This window comes from Sebastes fasciatus, chromosome 13 (assembly GCF_043250625.1).
Source record: "Sebastes fasciatus isolate fSebFas1 chromosome 13, fSebFas1.pri, whole genome shotgun sequence".
NCBI classification, from domain to species: Eukaryota; Metazoa; Chordata; class Actinopteri; order Perciformes; family Sebastidae; genus Sebastes; species Sebastes fasciatus.
In genome coordinates, this window is record NC_133807.1 from 7,894,760 (window position 1) to 7,921,295 (window position 26,536).

Below are 26,536 nucleotides of genomic sequence, written 5' to 3' on the forward strand. Positions count from 1 at the left end.
CACTCAGTCTCACACACCTGTCAGAGAGCTGTGTTTACCCACAGCGTGGTCTCCCTGAAGGAGTGTTTTTCCTGGTAATTGGACCTGACCGTCAGTTGTCCCGCAGTCCTGCCTCTGTCTGTGTCGCCGCACATGACAGTTTCTGCTTCCCTCGTTTGGTTGCCGTCTCGCACATTACATGACTCACACTCATTTGATGACTTCATCTTATTAGTTCATCTAAATTCGTCTTATTCGCTAAGTATGCCGTCTTTGATATCTTGTTCCTTCTGCTGCACTCTGATAAGAGGTAATTTAAACATGTTCAGACAGTCAAATTGAAATATTTGAGAAGTTACTGTCACAAACTTTACATACTTCACATACTTTTTGATCATTGTCTTAAATAGCATAATGTGATACAGTAAACCCCTCCCCTCAAGTGGTTTAAAATGACTGCCAGGAACTGTTTCCACTCAGTATCTCACCCTGTTGTCTGTAAAACCCTTCCTTCACCCTCCACTACTCTTCACTCCCCACCTCCTCTGACTCATCCTCTTTTCGCTGACCACAAGTCGTCCCACTTCTCGTCTCGACAGTCCTCCTGACACTTGGCACCCGCCTGTTTCCCCCTCATTCCCTCCCTTCCCTCCCCCCTTCTCTTCCCTCTATCCCTCTTTCCAGGATCATCAGTTGTCAAGCGTTGCACTGACACATTCCTATCTGCTCAAATGTTTGTCGCTCTGCTCTGGTGTCTACCCTATCTTGTTTTCTCTACATGATCACTTCCTCGGATATGTTTCAATTCTGTATTACTTCTTTTTTTAATCAGCACATGTGCTCACCCGGGCCCGTCCTCCTCCAGGATTAGTTCCACAAACTGTGCAACTGTTAGGCTTATAATTAAAGCACCATTAACAAAAAGTTGCATGGTGTTAGCTGTTCTTTATCACAATGTAGATGATTTACTTACCAGTTGTAGCCTGGTTGGTAATATGTTTGCTCGAGATTTTACACTGATCATTTTTGTTCCTACTTGTCTTAATTAGCAGTACAAACAATGCGTAGTGGGTGGAGTTGTATTTAGTGTTGTGGGCAAAGTGTTGTATGCGTTAATTGAACTCCTAAACCTACGGTGGCCCTGAGGGTCAAAACACAACATTTCACAAAACACCACAACATTTCTCAAAACAACATTTCACAGAACACATTTCAGAAAACACGACATTTCAAAAAAAGTAAGACATTTCAGTCAACTGAATGCTATCAGCTGACTGTAGTAATGGAGTGGTGTGGAGCAGCTTTGTTCCGAAGTCTCCACGTTGTATCTCATACATCATGAGCAACGGATACAAAGTGACATGAATCTTCAGCTCGATTTGATCGCTGGAGTGGTTTTTCCGTCTTCTGGCCACAAACAGTCAGTGCAGTAGTTCACTGATTGATGTTTGGTGAGGCCACAAGCAGCGACTGTGTGTGACAGCTCAGACAGACTGATAAACCAGACTGCCTGTTTCTCATTTTCCTCCAGACTGACTCCTTTTTTTGTTTTTGTCTCTTTGCATTCATACAACTTGAATTAACCACTGAAGTTGAAACTGTGTTATTGGCCAATTTAACAGCAGGGCCGAGGGGAGAACAGTTGAATGTTAGCCTTTTGTCTAACACTGGCACATTTACAATGATGTTGATCAATGTACATTGTCCCTGAGAATAAATCAATCAAACCGTTTTAACTCAAACAAATATCCTCACATCCATTCACAGCACCTGTGAATGTGCTTCAGTTTGACTCTTTGCCTTTGCTGGCATCATAAAATGCAACTGAACTGCAGCTTTCGACACATTTACTTTGAAAACTGGTATTTTTGGTCGACTAACACCTTCATAACATTTGTTCTATACATTAATAATGACATTCTTATCTTAACATTTTATATTTTTTAGTTTTCATGGAGATAAGGGTGAGCTTGTGATCCAATTTTTATTGATTTGATAGGATATTATTGGCATTTTGCTACAAAAGCTGTTAAAAAACTCTTTTTTAAAAGATTTTTAAGAGTTTTTGTATGGTTTAAAAAAAAAAAAAAGATATTTTTTTGGTCTTAATTGAAAAATTAATTATGAGCTGATTTTAGGATTATTTTCATTGCCGATTTATCTCTCAATGTTGAAAAATGTCCCAGAAGTTTCCCAAAGCCCAAGATGATGTCCTCAAATGTCTTGTTTTGTCAACAACTCAAAGATATTCAAAGAGGAGTAAAGAATCCAGAAAATATTCACATTTAAGAAGCTGGAATCAGAAAATTTTGACTTTTTTTGTTGCAAAATTACTCAAACCGATTAATCGATTATCAAAATAGTTGCAGATTAATTTAATAGTTGACAACTAATCAATTAATCTTTGCTGCTCTAATTGTATTGTTACACCTCAAAAGGCTTGTACATGGTTATACAGTAAGTACACTTTGTTCCATAGCTATTAGCCCAACTGTGAAATAAAGCCGATTTGGATGCTCACACTCAAAGCCACACTCTCTCTGCAGCCCTTTAGAATTAGCCAGAGTGGTTTGGTTATTTTTTTTTATCTCCCTATCAAATAAATGTCAGCTGTCTAGGGAAATAATTTATTTCTGTTCTGGTAAATGTTCCATCTGAAATTATTTACTGTGTATGGGTCAACTCTGGTGTCCCGGGGTGATTTTTACTGCCATCTGGATTGACGTCTGCTGTTTCGCAGAATTAGCGACTGACGCACCAATTGGATTACAAGAGCTGCATAACCAGCAGCAGGGTAGAGCAGCATCAGTCCGTAGATTAGATTAGATCATTAATGATCCTCGTGGAAATAATGGGCTGTTGCAGCGAATATAACTACAAGGAAGGAAAATAACAATAGAATATACAGTCAGTCTATGAGGTACATCTGGCAAAAATAAATACCTGTACATTCTAACAGAACAACACTATTAGAAACTACAGTATATGTCACGCAGGATTGGTTGAAAAAGAGTTCTGCTGTATGATATAAAAAAAAAAAGTTAAATTATCAACTTCCTCTGGCAATACCACTCTAGGGATGGGAATCACCAGGGGGCCCACAATACGATATTATCACGATACTTAAGTCAGGATACGATCTTATTGCAATTTTAAACATTTTGTGATATGAAATGTTGCGATTTATTACCTTTTTTAACTGCAGATTATTCAGTTTGTCAACATCTGTTTTATCTAATAAGATACAGTTGTCACTCTGTTCATCTCAGAGTTTTCATTCACATATCTTGAGGTCAGAGGTCAAGGGACCGCTTTGAAAATGACCATTTTCCTCGCCAAAATTTAGTGTAAGTTTGGAGTGTTATTGGTGATTCCTTAGATTTTCTATGTTTAATATGGTACCAGTATCTTCACTTTAGCTTTAAAACTGAGCCTGCTACAACCTCTGAAAGACAGAATCACGGGCCGTCGGATTGTTAAGAGGTTAATAGTTTATATAATAAAAGATCGATACTTTATGTCCGTATATCGATACAATATTGCCACGCAAAATATTGTGATACTATGTTGTGTTGATTTTTCCCCCCACCCCTAACCAACACAGTCCAGAAGTGGTTGCTGGCCACATTGGCATTTACTAAACCATAAACTATGTTGTCCATAATTATAATATGATAATTTGTCATTAACCTTCATCCAAAGAAATGTATGTTATCACAAGTGCATATTTAACACATTTGTGTGGTCCCAGTGGTTTAACTCTGAGCTGTGACTTTGAGAGCAAGTAGTTGTCACAAACTGATGAGCTAAAGACTGTGAGGTCTGAAGGGTCACTCTCTCGTAGCAGAAACATCTTCTGAGGTTCAGAGACTCAAACCAGCTGACATCAGTGCAGCGAGCTTCATTAAGTTCTCCCCACCCCCACCTCCATCCAGCCTGTCTAGGAATCCCCTTTGATCTGTGGTATGACAGCAGCTGCACCGTGCAGCCTCCCAGAAGCCCGTATATCAACTGACAAGTGCTCTTTCTCTCTCACTAAACACACACACACACACATCTCAAAGGAATGCAGCACGTTTTAGGGAGACCAGCCTGTTGGTCAGTTTACAGCATAAGCGATGAGAACATAAATAACAGTGGAAGTGCATACAAAGTCAGTGGAAAGCTTGGGACGGACATGGATTGGTATTATGTTGAAGAACGGTGATGTCAGGGAGATTTATTACCTGTTTATCCTTGTCCATGTCTAGCTTACACTCCGCGATGCATGGGGCGCCTCTGTGGCTCAGGTGGTAGAGCGGGTTGTGCATTAGTGGTTGGGATGATGCTTTTGAAGTGTCCTTGAGTAAGATGCTGAATCCCAGGAGTGCTTTGTTTTGCTCTCAGGTTAAAAGTGCCATATGAGGACATCCAGTGTGCGAGAGCTGGTTCTGGATGATACTATATCGAAGGTCCTTGTGTAGAAGTTGACGCTTCAGCAACCACACCCTAATCGTTACCCGAGATAACATTACGTTTGCAAAATACATCACTTAGTTGTCATCGTAAAAGCTCCTTTTCTTGCAAGGTTAAACCATAGACTGTATATAAAGATGGATGTACAAAAGTGAAGCCAAAATATCCCAGATACGGGAGCTGCCTTCTTGATATTTTTACCTCATTTGAAGCCGGAGTCTGTGCAGTAGTGATCGGGGAGCTCGAGCCGCGTTTTCGAGGATTGTGACACAATAACTAACCATAATATCTCTATAACTACATTTATGATCAAATTGACACATGTTCTATTACACAAACTCGTGATTCATGTTTCAGAAACGTTATCTGCATGTATGCTGACACTGAGACGAACACATACGACGGTCCGACAGCGCTGTCTAACCTTACGGTCAGTGGTGATGCTGCTAAGCTAGCTGGGAACATGGTCAGTGACTGTATGAAACATAAACTGTATATCAGATCATTATCGGATCATGTTATACAGTTATATAGTAGTTAGTCTGTATATAAAGATCTTTATGTACAGTTTATGTTTGAAACAGAAAATCATGGTTATGGAAAGTTAAAGTTTTATCTCCTCTCGACGTTCCTACTCTACGTATCGTTATACTTCCCGAGTCTCTGGCTGCGTGACTACTTCACTCGAGCAGCTGTCAATCACAGCTGTCAATCATGACGTCTCACCTCCTTTTTATAGCATCAAATAACTCATTAAAACCAAACTTATCAGAAGAATGAACACTTGAACATACATCAGCATGATAAGAACTACTTAAAATTATAGAAACTATCTTTGGGAAACATTTATTTGACGTGTACTTTGCCTTTTTAGTTTAGCCCATGTCCCATACTGGAATTTCTAACTTCAATACAATACCTTGAAAATTATCAATATTCGATACCATTTTTGATACTGCAGAGAAAATTTGACACAACATTGAGGGCATAAAGTTTTTGATTCTTACTAAAAAATAAATAGCGGTGTGTGTGTCAACTCGCTGTCTGAGAGAAGAGAGAGCAGGAAGGGCAGCTGGTACCGGTGTATCAATACTGCAGAAAATGAGTATTGACACCGTTGCTAATATTCATATTAATATATATCGATACTTCAATATTTTTTGACAACACATGGCGGCTAGAAATGACAACCCTGCTTTTGTCAACTGCTGTGTGAAAACAAGGACCCATTAGACTATCAAGTGGTAAATCTGTCCCTGTTATCGTTGTAAACTTTAAGCTGTTGTAAGCTTTACAGGCGTAGCAACAGTAACTAAGGGGAGGCGGGGCTTAGCGAACGTCAGCAAAGCCAGTTGCCTCAAGGGGGTCATGATTACCGCCTTCGATTGTCCACGTTCAGCAAGTTTCTCGTAGTGTTTAAAAATGAATGGCAGCAAATTCCCAAAGACAGCATCCGGAGTCCTGACGTGTCCGTGCATCAGCTACATTTTCTGCAAACGCTCACCCAACAAACATCGTAGATGATTGACACAGATATTCCTTAAGAAAGGCAACATATCAAAGCTCAACATCAAATCATATCCCCAGATTACAGAGTACATGCCATCTGTTCTTGGAAGAAGCGCTCCGATTGGTTAGCTGTACGGGAAGGTGATTATCATTAGGCGATGGTGCGTAGGTCCAGTGACCCAGCACGGTCAACCTCACAACCTCTGTAGGTCAGCAGTGTGTGTGTGTGCATGTGTGTGTGTGTGTGCGCGTGTGTGTGTGTGTGTGTGTGTGTGTGTGTGTGTGTGTGTGTGTGCGTGTGTGTGTGTGTGTGTGTGTGTGTGTGTGTGTGCGTGTGTGCGCGTGTAAAATCACTATCAGCAGGTCATTCTCCATGCAGCGCTTCATTCAGATTAGATCACACCACTGGACAGTAATCCTTCTTTGATGAACATATGTTTAAATCCCCCACCCCACCCCACCACCACCCCTACCACACACACACACTGGATACTGTAAGTGCCAAAACATACTACTTGGACCAAAAAAAAGAACAACAGCAAAGGAAAAAGAATAAAAAAAAGATCAAGCCATCTCTCTAAAAGACGGAGAAAGAGGGAAGTATTTAGAGAGAAATGGATAAAGAGCACTAGGTGCCACAGGGAGAGCGAGAGATGGGGGGGGATTAACCGCGAGAAGCTGCCAGGACATGGACCTTTTGGCCTCACACACTCTCTCTCACACACCACACACTTACAGTCCAGGAAATGGATTAGCGAGTGGGGTTGTTTGGAGACAGATCGGATGAAATGGTGATTCACCGTATCGAGAGTTTCAGAGAGCTGCTCCAGTGTGTGTGGTGTGTGTGTGCGTATGCGTGTGCATGTGCGTGTGCGTGTGCGCGTCACTGTCTCATTAGTGAGAGCAGTCAAGCCAGCTCCATGGAGGCGATGCCGCCACAGACCTCGTTAGAATCCTCTCCTCTAACCTCATGATCCTCCGAGTACACAAACTCGCGTACACACACACATGTGCACGCGCACTCCCTCACGTACACACAAACAACACACCCAAATGCTGTACTTTTGTAACAGAGGGTAATATTTGACTCAGATCTAAAAAGCCGTATTTACTGGATTTTAGGTCCTCCACACGTGTGTGCCTTTGTTTGTGTGTGTGTGTGTGTGTGTGTGTGTGTGTGTGTGTGTGTGTGTGCTCTTCTTCGTGAACAGAAAGTCGGATGATGAAACTTCGCTGAAAGTCTAGTGAAGCAGAAAGATGATAGCAAATTAGAGGGAGCGTTTCCTGTTAGTACACAGTAGCTTCCGACTTTTAGCTCAGTATTGACTTTTTAATTGTCATCTATTATGTGGCTGATAATGTAAAGCTTAAAGCTCGGGTCTGTTATATTTGTTTTTTTTCTGTTTTTTCTATCATTCTGTGGCTTCACAGTGATGTTCCTTATGTTTTCAAATCCGAACATTCAAATTTTGGTCAGCATGTATGTTTTACTTTCAAAATGCTATTTCCCAAGCCCTTCTAAAGACTTTTTCCCATGTGGCCTGACGTAGATGAGAGGTGGGTATGCTCCCTGTTTGAAGAAGCAATGTCCTGCTGTGGACGCCATGTTAGTTTGGGTTCAAAAGCCACACAATAAAACAAAAAAAACGAACCGATCGAGACAGCGGTAGACCAGCAACTCCAGTGTTCTGCAAGGTAAATTTACTGTTTTTGTGAATGGAGTCTGGTCTCGTAGGTTTGAAGACAGCGATATACCTACCAGACCAGACTCCATTCACAAAAACAGTCATTTTACCTCACAGAACGTGGGAGTGAAAATACAACCCACTTTGAAAAATCCAAACTAACCCTTTCAGTTATTTCCAAACTTAACACAGCTAACTTTGGCTCAGCATTCACATTATTCATAACCTTATTGATTAGCTATGATTAGCTCACTTTTCCGTTTTGTTTTTCATCTTTGTTGTAACTGTGGAAGGTAGTCAGAATGGATAGATGGGTGTCACTCTCTCTTTCTCTGTGAGTGGTTTTAATTTTCAGAATTATGTTTTTTGGTTTAGGCCTGCTTGGGGCCGAAAGTTTAATTTTGTTGTCATAATCGTGAAACCTTCAGCAAATATCTATAAAAGTGTTTTTTATCTCTGTGTGGTGCAGAGAATCACGTTTTCAAAAACCTAGTAATCATTTTTATGACCTGCTATTATCACCTATCTTCATCAATCTTAACAGAAAAAGTTACTGCTGCTTTATGCTTATGTTGCTACACACAATACCATGTATAGCTAAAAAAAATTTAACAATTTTGTCCTTGATGTCGCTCTTATCTCAAAAGCTAAAAACAATTGTTGGTGGTGCACTTTTAACATTTTCTCTAAATCTGGTGCTAAACTTTTTTATCAATGCACTTTGGCATTATGCTTTTTCTAAATGCTACCGTAAAAAATATATATTTATCCATCAGTAAAATGCTTTCGAAAACGTGGGGAAAAAATGTTGTTTTAATAGAGGTTTGTTTTGGTTCTAAGTGAAGGTTGAGAGAATATTTGAGGTACATCCTTTAAGTGATATTTTGACTCTGCTTTTTGAAAGTATCGCTCCTACTACCAATTGTATTGTGAATTGACGTCTCAGTCTGTAGCTCATAACCTGTGGGGTAAAGTGTGGCCCAAACAGACAGACACAACAGTAGATTGTATCAGCTGAATGACAGCTACAGCTGCCAGGAGTAGATTTATCCAGTAAACATCTTTTAGTAGATGCTCGGGGCTTTGTGAAGAAAATCCTCTAAAGTGACATCTTAAATCAATAAAAACAATTTTCTCTGCTTTATCATAAAGTGCTATCCTTATTCCTTATCAGCTGTAGGTAGCGGTGGCTGACATAAACCATCTAACTCTTCTTTCTGTGAATCTGAGACACAAGGCTGGAGACAGACCAGTACGCACATGCTGACTGGTAGCAGTGACTGGTCCAGATGGTAGGAAAGCAGAGGGTCTTAGAGGATAACGGTAGGGAGGGGCGAGAGGGTTAAATCTCTCTGATTGGAATGCACAGCTGCACCACTACACACACATAAAATGCACACGCATATCGTTACACAGCTGAGTATGTGAGTCAGCAGTGGAAGTCTGTTTCCTCCTGTCTGTCTGCTCATCTTGTTATTTATCTCTATCCCCCGTTTCACCGTCTCACCTTTATGAGTGCGTCTCTCTTCAGCTCACACTCTCAACACACACACACACACACACACACACACACACTCTTATTTACCGTCTTTGTCTCACGTTATGTCTGTCTCTCCGCAGGAGCTCCTAATGTGACAGACGGTGCAGACTCATCTCACAACTGTTTTCAGACACACTCAATGGAGCGGAAAGTCGAGCCGAAACTCCACAGTGATGGGTTTTAAAAGACAGATGGTGAGTAAGTAAAGGTAAACCCACCTAGAACACATTACCCGCACATCTTTACTTGTTGTTTGATAGTGTTTAATCACCAATTTTAACTGAAATCAACCAACGATCATTTTGAAGCCAAATGACGTAAAAGAAGTAACAGAAAGAAGATAAACGTGTCTAAAATTGACATATAATCAAATCAACTTGTGGTACATTTCTCACGGCATGTTTGCCTATAATATATGTTGGGTTGCTGTGTTTCCCGTTAAAATATAACATTAAGTCCAAAGAGAAAGAGCCATTATTTGCACCAGGTAATTATCTGGACCTAGTGGTTATATTTTTGGCGATAATGACATCAAAACACTTTTACGTAACCATCCCCGTTATGTGTTCTCCTCGGTTTGTTTGTGTCCCCTTATATCACTGAATGTGGTGAAAATGACACATCTTTATCAGGAGTGTTGTGTAAGGACGATGGCGTCATTTCCCAGTTATATAATCCCATTAATACTATAAGTCAGACAGGGAGTTCTGATGTTTAAAGCTGAGGTTGTGACTGATAGAATTTCAATAAACGGACAGTCAGGAAAATGAATTGCTCGCTTGTTGTCCTACGGCGTTGTTCACACCGCAGCTGTCAGAGTCCCAGTTTAGTTTTATTGGCATTGTCGTGAAAAGTAAATCACTGAGCTGATACAGCTGTCATGAAGCTGACACTGTTGTAAACTTGGCTTAGACACCGTTAGCACTGCTAGACAAAACAATGGGAAGGAATTAGAGGTCCTCACGGGTCCATTTGGTTAACCAAGACTCAACTTGGGACATGAGTCGAGACGGGTCCAAATTATTTATTGCATCTATTGCAGAGGGTCTGTGTGTCAATATTTCTAATACCTGCTCCAATCTCATGGGGCATCATATATCCTCAAGGCCCTTTCAGAAGTGGTCTAACTAAGGTTTGTATTTAGGTCGGTTTTCTGAAGGTCTGTTTTACATCAGGTCTAAAATTCTGGGCACATGAAAATCTCTAAAAATAGCTGGCTTGACCGAGATTTAGGGATACTCTTCATTTGAGCCCCAATTTATCAATTGACCCTTCGCAAAGCTCCTCCCTAGAACGGCCACTGTCCTATCCTACGTTAGCAACCATAACTAGTATGGAACCTGCAAGTCCGACAGCAGATATCCTTAAAGATTAGAGGGGAGTGTCGTATTTTTCGCTTTTCCAAAGCCAAAAGCGCAAGAGGGGCAATATCGGCTCTGGGTAATACAGTTTGGAAGACCTCACTCACAGCTGAATCCATAACAGATCAACAAAACTCAAACAAAGACGATTGAATATTAATTATTATTAATTTGTGAGATCCAGTGTTTGGATCAAGCCCACGATGTGCAAGCAATATCATGGTGTGCTTTAAACAAATGGAAAAGCGGGACAGTTTAGTTTTAGATTAGATAATGAAAGCTATAGGGAGTAATAACTAAACGTTAACTTAGCTTAAAAAAACAACATTATATTGACTTACCCTGCTGTGCAGGAACATTGTTGTTCCTGTATGTTTGTCCTTCATGTGAGTTGTCAAGACGTGGGGATTCTGACGCTTGCATTGGGACCGCCGTTGAGCTTTTCCCTCGGTTTTAATGGCCTCTACTCCACCGACAAATTATATTGTGAATGTTGCTTTCAAATGCATATTGTAGTTCTTTCTGTCTACTTCTCTCTGATATTTCAGAACGATTATTCCAGAAATCTGGCATTATTTCCTTTGGAATGTTTCTCACTGATATCGTTGAAAACGCCATATTGACATGCCAGGTGCGAAAGCTTTATAGGCCTAGCAACAGTAACCAAGGGGGGGAGGGGCTTAGCGAAGGGTGAATTAAGTTATTTTGTATAAACACATACCACAATTGAAATATGTTGGGAAAAATTTACATAAATTATGTGATGTTTTGTTATTTTACGATGCATCTGTATGCATCTGTTTTACTTCTAACTGATTTTGCAGTAAAAGTGTAACAGGTTTCATTGCCACTGTGTATTTTCTATGCAGGTATTAGGAGGGTTGATGCGTTGCATCTGATCGTCCATGTGAAAGTGTTAATATAATGTCACGCAGAAGGATGCCAGATGCTGTTGTACAACATCAGATTATAATCCAGATGTTACTTTCATTACTGCTGCTATGACACATCATCAGCTCACTCTCCCTGTGACCGTACAGTACTCTCTCTTTCTCTCCCTCCAGCTCACTTTTCTCTTTGTACTGTATACCTCTCTATTCATTCTCTCCCCTGTTTTGGTCGCAGCCACTCAGTCTCTCTCTCTGAACCGGTTTGAAGTTTACCAGTAGGGGTGTGTGTGGGTGAGGACGCCCTGCAACCTGCAGGTCTTTGTATTGAAAATAAGCTTTATATTTTTCAAGAGGCCAGCAGGCAGTCAGCGCCTGCGTGTGTATATTCCTTTTTTTAAATTGTTTATAGATGAAAGCAGACAGGGTGCAAACACAACAGAATCACACAACAGAGGGCACAGCAGCCAGGAATCAGATGTACATAAAAACATTGATATTCATCACATTCTTAGCTATTCAAATGCCCAGACGCATAAATGATCATGTTCCAATAAACAACCTAAATTATTTATTCATGAGAAAAGTTACTCTCAGCCTGGCAGGATTGCATAAGAGAGATTAATTTCATTTATTTATTTACTTAAGTATTCATTTAACAAGGATAACATAGATAAACATTGTGATGTATATAAGGCGTCTAGCTGATGCTAATTTACAGCCTCTGTCCCTGGTTAGGCGTTTAAATTAAGAATAGAACAACTAAACACATAAATGAGTACAGCAGATTGAGGATAAAAAGAACACATAAAATCGACTGTATGCATGTGCGTATGCATGTGTCTTTGTGTATACGTAGGCGTACATGTGGATCCATTCAAAACTCATTCAACGTTCACATCTTTGTTGTTGTTTAAGCCATTGTTCCAGTTGTGTATTAATAGAGACGGCTCTGGTACAGTTATAGGTATAGACAGCATCATACAGAGGGGATAGTGTATGCACTGCCTCTGTCAGATCTATAGTGTGTATGTTTGTGTTTTCTAAATCTGGGCATGTGTGCACAAGTCCGATTTCCACTCCGAGTATTGTCATGAATGGATGTGCTGCTGATTTTAGGGTTCAGTTCCCTTGTGGCCACCAATTCTTTATGTGTTGCATAATGATCCCCTCTTGAATCAAGCCCATAAGAATTGAAGGTACATGATGTCACCTGCAGACTTCTCTATATTTAGATGCCTCTGCTGTTAATCTCAGTCTCATTTCAAATTTCAAGTGCTGCTATAAACCTACAAAATAAAATCGACCCTTTCACCTGTGGATGGTCTCACACAAGCATTAAAAACAGGAACTTTTTGGAGTGAAATCTATCCATTTCAGTTACCGGATTTGCTCACAATGGCACTTCCGTACAGGAAGTTGTCATATTAGCTGTGTTGCATCATTTTTACTCTGTCTAGGTGTGTCTAGTTGGCAACCAAGTTAGTTTGAAGCTTCTAGGGGTGTTATGACTGGCTAGCACTAACATTCTTCCAGGGTAGATGCTAGAATAAAGTCACTGAACAAACCTGGCATACCGCGCAGGCGTCAACACTTGGGCTTCAACAAGATTCAACAGACGTTTTTTTTAACGCTGCTACAACGCAACGTTGTAGAGAATATATATGAGATCAAATGCAGCAATAATCTACTTTATAATCTATTATACATGCAGACGTGACTCACCTTATAAGAAACAAGATGTAAGATGCAAAATTAGCGAGATCCAAGTTTTTTTTTTTTATTTATAGGCTATACTATTTTAGCCTGGTCTCCTAAAAATTACGTTATCGTTTTCTTAGTTTTTGATGTACACACACATATTTGATCAAAGCCTGCGTATGTTTGTAAAGGGAGGCAGTTTGGGTGGCTGGATGAGTCAAACACGGGACTTTCACCCAGGACACCGGTGCCTGTGTCCCGTGTGACACTAAAAGATGTGAACATACAAATTTGAACCCAAACCACGACCTTTTACTAAAACTAACCAAGTAGTTTTGTTGCCTAAACCTTAATGTAAATTGAGAATACAGTTTAAAAATGACAAAAGCGCCACAAGTGGTTAAAACAGTTTTACGTTGATATGCATATGTTGAAATTAAATGTAGTTTTAGTTCAGAAATGTCGAGATTCAACGTATCCGTGGTTTGCAGAAACGCACAATGCCAACATTTTATTCTGGCGACTGGGTTGACTATTTATACAGGCTACCAACCCAAACACAGCAATAATCTACTTTATAATTCATTATACATGGAGACGTGACTCACCCTTACTGTATAGGTAACGAAATGAAAGGAGCAAAATGTTTTTCTTAGTTATAATCTATACTATTGATACTTTATAATTCATACATGGAGACATCCTCTGAGTTGGCTGCCCCTGCCATATAGTTGTTAGGAAAGAATAATTATATATATTTGTTTCTTTTGAGAGAGAGAATGAAATAACAGTATACCAGTTTTGTTCGGTGACTACATTCTACCATTTACCTGCTCCCGGCTGGCTGGCATGTTACCGTTTAGCTTGCCCTTTAGCCCTTTGGGTAGTCATTATATCACCAAGCCTCCAGCACTGTCCATACGCAGTAGGAACAACAATCATCCAGAGAAATAGGAACTGAACATGACTCAGGATAGACACACACATGCTTAAAGATAACGCATATTTACATGCAAGTGAATGTAGATGAGCCAACAGACGATGCGTGTACACAGGCTGTATGCAGATGAAAGCAGACGTAATGCTCTGTTCTGTTATGCCTCACACTCACACACAGGTGTCTTTCACATGTCAACACGTATAACTGAGCTGCATGGTTGAATGCACTCTGTAGCATGACAGATTTTCATCTAAAGCTGTCTGTGAAGCTCCAAACTGGTGTGTGTGTGTAAAGCGTTTTGCTGGTGTTTGTGTGTGATTATGTAACTGTTTCCTCTGTTACTGTTGTGTTTATGAATGCACAGATATTTTTCCCTCTCCCATACCCCCTAATTAGAATGATTACTTTGCATACAGCGGGGGAGAAGGATTAAAAACACACCATAAAAGTCTCTTTCAACCTCTTCTCTTTTCTCTCTAACCACTCTCTCTTTCACTTTGTTATGTATCTCAGTGTACTTTTCTTAGCTCGATTTCAATAATACATCAAGAATATGCATATTTCAGTGGCTTTGTGCAGCGCACTCACTCGTGAGGCACGCTCGTCCTTGCACATGTATAGTATAGAAGAGCCCGTGCTGCAGCAGAGGGGGAAGCCCTGTGAAAGGGACACTCGCAGGGTCTCCCCCTCCTCACATACGTCAGCCAGGGCTTAATCGGAAGACTCAAGTCCCCAGAGACAGGGGAAGAGAGAAATATGGGTGGGTGGATGGATAGATCCGTCGAGCTGAGATAGATCAGAGGTGCGGTAGAGCGGAGAGAAAAAGAGATAATGCTGAAACCTTTAAGAACCGCTCCTCGACTTTGTTGTTTTTATTCATTACTTTGGAGACGTCGTTTGATGTCTGTTGTGTTTCGGCCCTGCACATCTTGAGAGATCACACGTCAGTCAAACAGTGCATGACATGATTATCCTTGCAGTTTTCCGTCAAAGAAGTTTTTTTTTGTAGGTGCTGTGGTTTTTCTTTGTGTTCAGCCATTTCTGCCCCCGCTGCTCACACTACCCTTTAGCATTATGTAATGCAATATACATTTAATGATGTTAATGAAACTGAAACCCAACGTGATGCACCTAATATAATTAGATAGATTTACTTTTCTGAACTACATAGTGTGCTATATTGAAGATAAAGATTAAGAAAAAGCTGATTTAAATTACTTCTCATCCCGTCAAATTGAACGCGCCTGATTGGATGTCTGGATTTTTTCGATTTATATAGCATTTGAAATGAAAAACCAATCTCTTTGTGTGTGTGTGGGTGTCCAACGGCTATCCTCTGTCCTCCTGTACTTCAAAAATCCCACCTAGTAGGAACGAGTAATGGTCGCTGATGAGAAGGAGATGAAAAAAAGCAGGAAGAAAAAGCTGGATGATGAAAGCGTGGGAGTCAGAGTGGAAGATGGGATGGAGGATGATGGGTTGGGGGGGGATGGGGAAGTGGTTGGGACAGCTAGGGAATGGAAGTCAGAGAGTGCAGGCTGGGGGAGGATTATTGATCATCTGTGGGAAGCACACGCAGTCCTATCGATTTAGACTGGTGGCAATATGTATTGTATAAATGAATTAAATAGGGTGTGTGAAGAGAGATGTTTTCTTCCCTTAAAGATATAACACAGTCTGTTATTTTATCTCCCTTGTGGTATTTGTTACCAAATGTATTGTGTACATAACATTGTCTTGAAATCAGCAGTAAAGTTGCGAGCTCAGGAGGGATTTTGTTGTGTAATAAAAGAGGAGCGAGCAGACAAAATCAGATATTTTGCTTCTCTGAGGCAGAATGTGCCGCTGAGGGTCTGAGCAAATTGAGCAGATTCAAACCAGGCTTTCAGGCTTTTGTACAAACAGCTGAGAGTGATGTGAAACCAGAGCCAACATTATAGCAAAAGCCTCATGGGAGCCATTTTGGGGCCAAGCCTACGGTAATGAGGAGGATATAAGCTCCAACTCTGTATGTGATGGAAAGGTATGGGGGGGAGAGACAGACAGGTGGGAGAGGAAGACAGGTGTCTCGCTTTTGCTCCCAGTTGAGAATAAATGGACACACACACAGATCATTTAACTCCTGTAATGACTTCAGCAGGTCCTCCTGATGGACATTACTTTAGATAATGTAATGTCCCATTCCACACTCAGATAACGGGAAAGCGTGATTCATCGCGGCTGAGGGCTCGTATAAACCCCATCTGTATTAATCACAACACCCCCTTAGGAAGCTCTCGCTTTAGCGATGCTACATGACCGTCAAACTATCCTTCTTTCTAACAACTGCAGATTAAACTTAGTTCACCGCAGAACCCACAAGCGTCTCCTTTTGTCCCTTCAGTTTCACTACTTCAAACGACTCCTTAATTGGCTTTCGGGGACACGGCTCCGCTGCCAAGGGTCTTGAAGGAGAACACCAACCTTTTGGCGAATGATTATTTTTGATCGGCTTAGCCTTGTGCGACGAGAAGGTTGGCAGCGGCCCGGCGTTTGTGTGCCCAGCATTTATTCATTTATTGTTCCAGCGTAGCTGATGCTTTAGAGCGATCTGTGAACTGCATCAGACAGCTCTCGGGCAATGCTGTTCAATAAAAGGCTGAATTACTGGCAGCGTGTTTGCAACAAATCGTATCGCAGCATGTTACATTAATCAAAGAGCACAGTTGCAGACAGGTTGGTTGACTGAACTTTAAACTGCTGAGAGTCCGCCATCCTAAAAATCTTTGTAAACACGACTGCTGCTTTTGTTACGCGGGCTTTCAATGGACTGAGAGTTTTGAGCCATTTGGTGTCTTGACAAGGTGTTTAAGTTCTGGCGTTTCAAATTAGTGAAGATGGATTTGTAGCTTGGGGCGCTAACATTGCTACTTTGCCTTTGTTTTCAGTTGTATACAAGCACTATAAGTTACTGTGTTTGTAGTTTTGCATGTGCCACTGCAGCACACAACTATATAAACTGTATGGGCCTGACTGCTGCATCATTCTGTGGTTCCTTTAGATGGTAAAGCTGAGCTTTCTGATCTCCAGGGGAATGACTTTACTGCAAAACTTCTTTAATTTAGTAATTTACTGCATGTTCAACTTAACATTTTATTTGATTCGTACAATAAAGTTAATCAAAATCACTCACATTATTGACCCAGTTTAATAAATTGCCATAGTTACCAGATAAGATGAGCATCCAAACTAGAAAATACAGTAAGTGGGCCACATACAGACATGAGGGCAAGGACAACAGGATGAGGAACAGTGTGTAGATTATAACTGTAATATCACTCTGTATGTATGCACACAGAGACTAAAGGATTACAGGGACAGACGCTAATATTTTTAAGCACTGGCCCCACGGGCCACCAAGCCCCTATCTGACTCACCGGATGTAGTTTGTGGGTATACAGTAAGTCTGTCATTGACCGCATATCTCACGCGGAATTCTCCTCCTCTTCTTCTATCTGCTCTATTTTGCAAGGTCACTAAAATAAGAATAGCTGGTCCACTTTAAAGGGGACATATCATGAAAAACTCACTTTTTCGGTGCTTGTGCACATACAGTACATAGTAACTGGAGTGCCTACCAACCCACAAACTGTGAAATAAGACAACCCAGTCAGTATTTTGCGCCTAGATCAGAAAACATGTGATTCAACAAGCCATTCAGATTTGGCTCCCCTTCCTATGTCACATGCAGGCTCATCATCGCCCTCAGCTTGGGAATTAGCTTTGCAAAGGTGCACCATATTTTTCTCTCAAGCCAATCAGAGCAGACTGCTAAAATGGAGCGTTTCAGACTGAGAGTGAATACAGGTATATTCAGACAAACAGTATGAGAAAAATAATGTGTTTTTTGAACATTAAAGCAAATAAACAAGTTCTAGTAGAAACCCAAGATACAAGTATGAACCTGAAAATGAGCATGATATGTTCCTTTGAAAGGTCAGTCCGCCTTAAGTGAGCCTGGATCGAAGTTGTTGCAAACTTCAGGGCTAACCCCCTTCACTTTAATCAGCAGGTGGCAGGCAAGACACGGACACTTGGCTTGGGTCTTGAGGAGTTGTAGCATTTATTCACCAACAAATAGCCTAAACTATACACACATTGCACAGCTACTGTACATTCACCGCTATAATGTTACTGCTAACTTCATACTCACTGTCACACACACACACTCTCTTTTTCGACCACGCACTCGCTAACGTTACGCCTTAAAGGGAGTTTGCTACTTGTATAACATATTGTAGTTTAAAAAACATCTTAACAATACATTTTAAACTCTTTTCCCCCGATGCTTAGGCCTGGCAGGGAGTCAATTTAAGCCCGGCGGACCGCTTGGTTTGCAGTACACTGGCGGGTGTTTGTGGAACTGTAACGTTGCGTTGACGAAGGCTCGCAGTGGGGATTTTTTTCATTTTTATTTAACCTTTATTTAGACAGGTAATCTCATTGAGACACGGAGTCTCATTCTCAAGAGAGACCTGGTAACACTTGGTCTCACCTACAGGGGATATTTGGTGGCCACAGAGTAACTTTTTGTGGCCATCGGGCCATGGTTAGTGTCAAACCCTGGATTACGTCAGGCTGTTCGGAGATTGTCTTGCATAACCTTCCCTAAGCATAGTTTATTATGCTAACTATGTCACATGATGTACAGGAATGGGTGAGTAGCATCATCCAAAGTAAAAACGTTAACTTTATAATTAAATTTGTGAGCTGGTTTCAACATACACTACCTCTTAAAACTTGTTGTTTTATATTTTTATTCTTTATTGATACAAATTTAAACAGCTTCTAGCCTTATATAAACTCAGACTAATAGCCATGTTTTCCCACTGTCTGAATGAGTAACTATATAGGTATATATTTGTTCTGTGCAGTGGCTTCTGCTCCCTTTCTTTAGTATCCAGTGGGAACAAAAGAAGCACTGGTAGCTCAAAACACTTTTATTGTTTTTTCTGTGGTGGTATGGAGTGCCGGAGTGAGCGATCCACCAGGTACATCTGCCTTTGTTGCCCTGCCCAAATCTCACCACAAACTCTGTGTGTCTGAACGACATGCCACTTTTTCTGCGACCACGCTTGACTGATGGGATTCCCGTCCAATCAGCTGTCAGATCTAAATGAACCCTGAGGGATTTGATTCCAGAGGAGAGCTTTTGAATCTCTCTCATTCCCTCCATCCAGATATCAATTAGTGTCAAGTTTCTGGCAGGTTCCTCTTATGGGGTTGATGTCAGCAGGGTTTAACAGCATGGGCCCGACAGTGAGGCTGCTCAGGATCCAAATGTACAGCATTAAACTCTGACCCAGCATAAACCTCCGTCCAACACCCTTCTTCTTCGTCTTCTTCACTGCCTCTCTCTCCCTCCATCTCTCCGTTTCGTTTTCTCTCACTAAAACACTCTTCATTAAATATAGTGTATGTATTTGTGATCAATCATCCAGGCAGCATGGGAGTTTAAATTGATTGTCAGGATCAAATTGCCTATAAAGACGTTGACGTGGCACAGAATCAGCAGCAGTTGCCTGATTGAATACAGGTACTGAACCGTGGCGAGTATGCTGAATTAAATATTAAGGATAATGTTGATTATAAGTAAATGCATAAACAAGCACTTTTTAAAAAAGCCAACTTTTCAGTTTCCCAAATGCAAGATTGGGAGCATTTATATTGCCTCCACCCGGCTCTCAACATGGCGACAGCTGAGCCGGCAGTGCTAACAGCGCTAACAGTAAAAACAAAGGCAACACTGCTGTCAGAGCTAACAATGTTAACCTGGGGGGGAACCAGAGGGTGGGTGCTACGCCTCCGCAACAGCGCCGTCGGTCGGGAAGACGTTATCAGTTGTAACCGCCGTATGAGTAAAGTGCAGTGCAGTGGCCATTAGCTAGCCAGTGGGGCATGCTCACATACACGAACATGCACTAAAAGCATGAGCAACTGGCCTGGCAATGTCAACAAAACACGGAGAAGCTCTGATTACAACACACACAGAGGGAGAGCAACTTCATTCTCTGCTCAGGTAGACATTACTCCTCTATATCTTTACATAGCAAATAGTTATAATAATAAATAAGTACATAAACTAAGTAAAACTGGTCTCGAACACAGGCCTTCTGGTTGAAAGTTGATTTTATTCTACGTCACTATCGCTGAGAGTAGCATATTTACACAGATGCATTTACATTGCAGTCAGTACAGACTACATGACGTACAAATGACACGCCAAAAGCAAAAACGGCGTTCTTATTGCATGCAAAATACCTTGTGCATAATTATGTCATTCATACGCCTTTTCGGGCAAACATGTTGTGAGTGTGGCTTTCCTATTTTTTGTTTGTTTGTTGATGTCTGTAAGCCAGCACCTCACTAGAATAGGTGTGCGTTTTCCCTCAGTTTTTTTTTTAGCTTGCTAAAATTAAATTAAATTGTGTAGTTTAACACATGAAGAGTCTCAAGTTGGCTCCCCATTTATGCTGCTCACCGGGCACATATGCCACAAAAAGCTTTTCAGGCTTCTGTGCTTTTTGCACCCATCCAGTACTTTTCTGGCTGAGCCAGGTGACTTCCTGCTGACTCCCCTCACACATTAATCCCAGATAGGATAAACTGACTCTGGACCGGGTCAGCTTCGAAGATATCATAAGCTACTGGAGTCCACTGGCACAGCAGTCTGGCTCCTAAATGGATAAACCCAAATCTGGTGAAATTAAATTAAATGAACTGGATCTCTTTTCAAAGTGGCTCACCCCAATTATATGGATTTATTTGTGTATTTGCATCTGTATATTGTCACTTGTAATGCTTCTGTTTTGGTTACCTGCCTGGGGACTACGGAGGTAAATTAGCATTCTTGCCAACATCTTGTATTTTATACTGATGTTCATTAACATAATCTGTCCCTATCAAACATACAAACAAATGAAATTAATAAAACATATAGCTATATCTCACCAAACTCTAATCAATTCAGCTCAGTCACAATGAAATGATTTACTAATACGGCTCTTTTGAGACTTTTATTTTTATTGCATTGGTAATATAAAGAGTCATTTTGAGCATTTGATTGTATTCTTTTTTTTTGTGTATGGGGGAAAAGTGTTCTGGGGTCAGTGGGCGTCAAGTATCCTGCAGTTACAACTGTGGCCGCCGCTCAAAATCGCCTTTCAGCCCAGTTTGCAGAAATCCTTTTTTAGTTTTTGCCCCTGTCCCCCCCTGAAAAAATCATGTGTCTCTGTGTCCTCCGGTGCTCCTAATGGCATCTGCAAGATTTCACAGACCGGAGGAAAACAACCAATCAGAGCTGATCTGGAGCCTTGCCGTCTCTGAACTCCGATCAAACGGTCAAACCAGGCAGCGCTGATCAAATATTAATCAATATTCTGTTACTGTATTAACTATTTCTCACCTCAAATGTTTTCAGAAACATCTTGTAGTGTACTGTTTAGCTGTAAAATGAGAAAGATTGTGACCCAGGGCAACCATGTTGAGATCTGTTGAGGTAATATATAGCCCCGCCCACCAGCCGGAGCACAGCCAATAGGAACGCTCAATAGAAACGCTCTCTCTGAAATGACCTGTGATCGGCCAAAATCAAACGTCACCGGCTAGATTTTTTAAAGCCTGAAAAACAGAGCCATGAGGAGGTGCAGAAGTCTCTCAGAACACTTGATTTATAATATGCTGAAAGGTTATCATGGAATTTTTGCCCAATGATGCCAAAAATATTCTGCCTACTGAAGCTTTAAGGTGTAGGCGGAAACCCAAAACCATCTATTCAGCCCAACAGTTAAACAATTAACCTCAGGGGGAAATATTTATAATAATACATTTTATTACTCAAAACATAGGAGCTCTAGACGCAATTAATCTCCCTTATTAGCTCCCTATAGTGTTTTCTATACAGAATCCCTTTGTTACTATGGCTACACATTAAAGGAATATAATGGAATAAACTAATAAATGAACTAAAATAATAACAACAATAAGGCTTTCCTTGTGTTTCTCTATTGCTTCCACCCACGGAAGGTATATGATGCTGCCTAATACATTTTTCATCCCATTTCCATTATCTACTGCTGACTGCATGGTGATGCATGAAGCACCGTGTGTGTGTGTGTCTCCCACTGTGTGCGCTACAGTACGTCCCTATTAGCCCGGCATCACGTCACGTGTCAGGACTCCCGAGGTCCTGGGCCAAGTTCCTCCGTGTCAGATCATCCACGGAGCTCCAGCAAACACACACACACACACACACACACGCGCGCACACAGAGCACAGCGACCCTCCTCCTGCGCGCATCTCCGCTCCACGCTGCGTAAAACCAACACCTCGGCGAGGATGGACGGATGGATGGACGCGTGGATGTGGATAGATGGAACCGAATGAAGAATACTTCCAGTGATTTTTTTTCTTTTTTCTTTATTATTATAACGACTCTCTCGGATTAACCTTTTGAATCTGTGAAAAGCAAAAAGAAGTAAAGGATTTGAGGAGAGGGGAAGGAAGAAAGGAAAGGAAAGGAAAGGAAAGCTCCGGGTTGCTGAGGAAAGGCTGGGTGCGTCTGGAAACACGGAAAGTCACGGATCATGCTTATGGGAACTTCCGATTCCGTCTCGATAAGGTATTTTATGAAAAGAATAAAGTTGTTCTGTTTTACTGTGATGTTTTAATTCCCCGTCGAGTCCAGGATGGAGTCCACTTTTTAAATGGCGAGGAAACCAAAACAGGTGACGCTCCATTCTCTCTCGTTTCCTTTGACACCGTTTGAAATGCAGTAAGTGCTTTTTTTTTTTTTAACAACATCTAACCAAGTTAGATCATGTTTTCTATCTTTAATTGTCACACATTCCCTTCATTAACTGTCTGGAGCGTCAGATCAGATGCGCTTTTCTCACATAAGCAGCCAAACGATGGACACACAACAAAGCCCATTAAAAAAAAGCCCTTAAAAGAGAAAAGTCTGTTAGCTGGATTATGATGACTAATGTTTGTTTCTCGATGTTATTGTACTTAAATATAATAATAATCAGGATTAGTGTGGCATTTATTGTGTGTGTTTTTTTTTCTTTCTTTTTGCGCATTCCCTGCCCACCATTGCGTGGTGTGGGCTAAAAAACCTCCAGTATAGACCAGAGACAGAGCAGTCCATCTGTTCAATCACATAGCAACAGGAAGGAAGAGCGAGGGAGAGTACAAAAAAATAAAAAAAATCCCCACTATTTCTCACAATATCACAATATGATTCTGTGGCACTGATTTATAGTTTATTACTTGGATACATATTTGGGTTTATGGTGTCACTGAAACAGCAGATAATTGAAGATAATTGTCTGTCTATGTGTATTGCATTAATTGATCTCTTATATCATAATTCACACAATATGTACTTGATGTTCCAGCAAAGATTTCTTAGTTTTGTGTGATCATTTCCAGTTAATTTTGAACTGGCTAGAGGGACAGAAAGAGGAAATGTTTGATATAAATGCTCATGGACAGCATCAAGCGCTGCCAGGTTAGTAAACGAATATTGATAAACTGTGTCTATAATTGATTGAAAGCAAGTACTTTTGTTGCCGAGGGGATTGTGGAGGAAACCGTCTGAGTGTTTGCTTGGCTCATTATGTGATTTGTCTCCAATTGCTCTTTGCTAAGTTGATCTCTCTCTTCCGCCCTTTTCCTCTCCTCTGTCACCATTTCTCTACATCTTCTTCTCCAAATGTTCTTTCCTCCTCTCCGTCTCTGCATCCTCTTCTCCAAATGTTCTTTTCTCCTCTCCGTCTCTGCCTCTCTCATCGCACCCGTCGTTTCCACACCTCCCACTAACCCGTCTCCCTCTGACCTCCCCCCCCCTAGAGTGGCTCTGCCTGATGCTCTATCATGACTGATGGCGAGGGGAGAGTGCGCTTTCAGTACGCAGAGTGCCCGGAGGGGCAGGAGGAGTCGCGGGAGGAGGTGAGGCTCGCCATACCACCGTCGCCCTACAGGAACAACGCCCCGGGTCACGATGTTGACCCTGGAGGAAGCCATGATGATGAGGAGGAAGAGGAGGAGGAGGAGGTGGAAACAAGGAGAGGGGGGAGTGGTCGGGGCGACGGAGCAGAATGGAGTCCCGAGGTTCAGGAGCACGAAGACCAGGAACCGGAGCTGGAAGTGGAAGTTGGACCGACGTTGGGAGTTCGCATCAGGGCTCCTCTTCGGGATCCAGACTGCGTGTCCGAGGAAGAGGAGCAGCAGCCGTACCCTTTGCTGGCCCCCGTGGCCTTCTTCTGCTTAAAGCAGACGACAAGGCCTCGCAACTGGTGTCTCCGCGTCGTCTGTAACCCATATCCTTTCATATGCTGGAAACCTAAATTCTGTCTGGCGCCTGGTAAGAACCAAATATGTCCTCGCTTCCTGCATGTGTGAGTATTTGCCAAGCTTTACACATGTCTCTTCAATACAAGGTATATGATTCATATGCTTCTAGGTCCAAAACATGATGCTGTTGAGAATGGGTGCAGCTTTCTAAAATGCTATCCATGTAAATGTAGCAACTTGCTGGCTCCTATGAGACTAAAGGAGCACTAGAGGAGCAGGCTCCACACTGTCCAGATTTGACAGGTCATTTGTCCAAACGGTGGGGTTGATTCTCCTCAGGATGCCTTAGTTTGGGCATATGAGACGAGATGAGTAATGAAGTGTATGGCTGTACATGCAGGAATGACCGGTCTTGCTGCAGTTGTCTTGAGCTTGTCTTCATTTGGGGAAAATTTTACTTTTGCTGAGTTTCTCCCTCCTGCGCTGACTTTGAGATTTGGATGGTTTTAAACTTGTGTACTGATCGGTTCTTTTCTGTATGACTATAAAGAGGGTAATAGGCACCAAAATCCAAGTGCAGTAAGTTGCTCATTCTCTTGGCCTAACCACATTGGTGTGACGGGGTTAAAGAGGCAGCGTGACCTCTTTAAGAGCCACTATCAGAGCTTTTTGGCTGCCAAAAGTACACTCACATACACATTAAAGCAAAATTAGCTTTAATTTTACCACTTCAGTGTTTTTTGACAGCATTTTTTAAGACATTTTTCCCGAATGTCTATTCCATTCTGCAGGGAATCCCAACACAGTGGCGCAATGCTCTTTTCTGGTCACATTTAGTAACATCTTTCCACTGATTATGTACCATATGTATCTATTTCAGCTGTCCTACTTTTTACTTGGCATCGTTTCTTTACTTTCATTCTTGTTTTGGTATACTCTACCTGGGTTTATCTTCAGTGTAGATTTGAAGTGCTGGGTAACATCACTCGAGTTTGTTTTTGGATCAAATTCAACTGTAATTCAGAGCTATCTGCTCCGTGTGATTAGAGTTACCCATCATAAATCACACTGTACAGATTAAATACCATCTTTGAGGTGACAGTATCCCTCTGCTTACATTTCCCGGCAGCCATTTTGTGCTAAAAAAATCATTAATTTTAGTGCGGGGATGCCAAATAGTCCAAGCGAAATCAGCTTTTAGCCGCTCACGTCTGTTTTAGCATCTATTATTACCCCTCAGCTGAACATCCTGCCTGGATAATTTTCATCTGTGGGATGTTTTAACACACTGGAGCAAAAAAGAACAGAGTGTGCATCCAAATCCAAACGCCATGAAAAGAATTTGAAGATGAACCACTGCAATATTCTTTCATTCCTGATGCGGTGCAGTGGGGGTGGTGTAAAAACAAAAATCAGGACCTGAGTCGTATTTATTTGCTAAGTGCATTCCTGTGTACCTGGAATCTCCAGGGTAGATATAAAAACAACAACTAAATTATAAAATGCAGACTAGACTTCTTTCATATCTCCCCTTTGTCTTCTAGTGTTGTGGGTAGGTTATCGCTGCTGTAGACTCTGACTGACTGCATCCACACATGATTTTGTAACAGCACTGCATGACAGTTTGGTATCTTGTGTGTGTTTGAACAAGCTTATGGCAGCTTGGAGATGGAAGTGTGTCTTTTGGAGGGGAATCTTGACAAAGTGTTTGATGTTGGAGATAGATGCTGTAGACAGGTAGTTAAACCGTTAGATCCATATTCGCTGTTGTTTCAGGAGTACGTACAGTAGCTGCAGAGCTGCATGTAAACATCTATTTACTTCTGCTCTAGGAAGGGGAGTGTATGATTCATACCCCAATCAGACCGACACTGTGACGCGGGTTTGCCCACGTCGATTGTCTGTCTGAATGGGTCAATGTGCGTTTAGCCAACTCTACTTCAAGACCTTTGAATATGAATATGGATCTGATGCTACAATGCATTGGTGAACTGCTCTTTCTGTCAGGGATGGGAATTGATTTAAAGGTGCTCTATATGATATCCAGAGGATTAATATAGCAGCAAACAACTATTGTCTATGTAAAGATATAGAGGAGTAATGTCTACCTGAGCATAGAATGAAGTCACTCTCCCTCTGTGTGT

At 41.4% G+C, this 26,536-nt stretch overlaps 1 protein-coding gene across 7 annotated transcripts in view; it reads left to right on the plus strand.

Annotated features, from left to right (window-relative positions):
- Positions 1-9,248: 9,248 nt before the first annotated feature.
- The window catches only part of cacna1ha (calcium channel, voltage-dependent, T type, alpha 1H subunit a), a 158,886-nt gene continuing 141,598 nt past the window's right edge, over positions 9,249-26,536 (plus strand). For 2 of the 7 annotated variants that reach the window (XM_074655232.1, XM_074655237.1), the window contains exons 1-2: positions 22,268-22,716; positions 23,949-24,417. In XM_074655232.1, coding sequence (XP_074511333.1) covers positions 23,973-24,417 — 445 coding nt within the window. In that variant the 5' untranslated portion in view covers positions 22,268-22,716; positions 23,949-23,972. Of the gene's footprint in view, positions 9,363-22,265; positions 22,717-22,755; positions 22,870-23,948; positions 24,418-26,536 lie in introns of those variants that run through there. The other 5 variants (XM_074655233.1, XM_074655235.1, XM_074655238.1 and 2 more) reach the window with 5 other exon arrangements.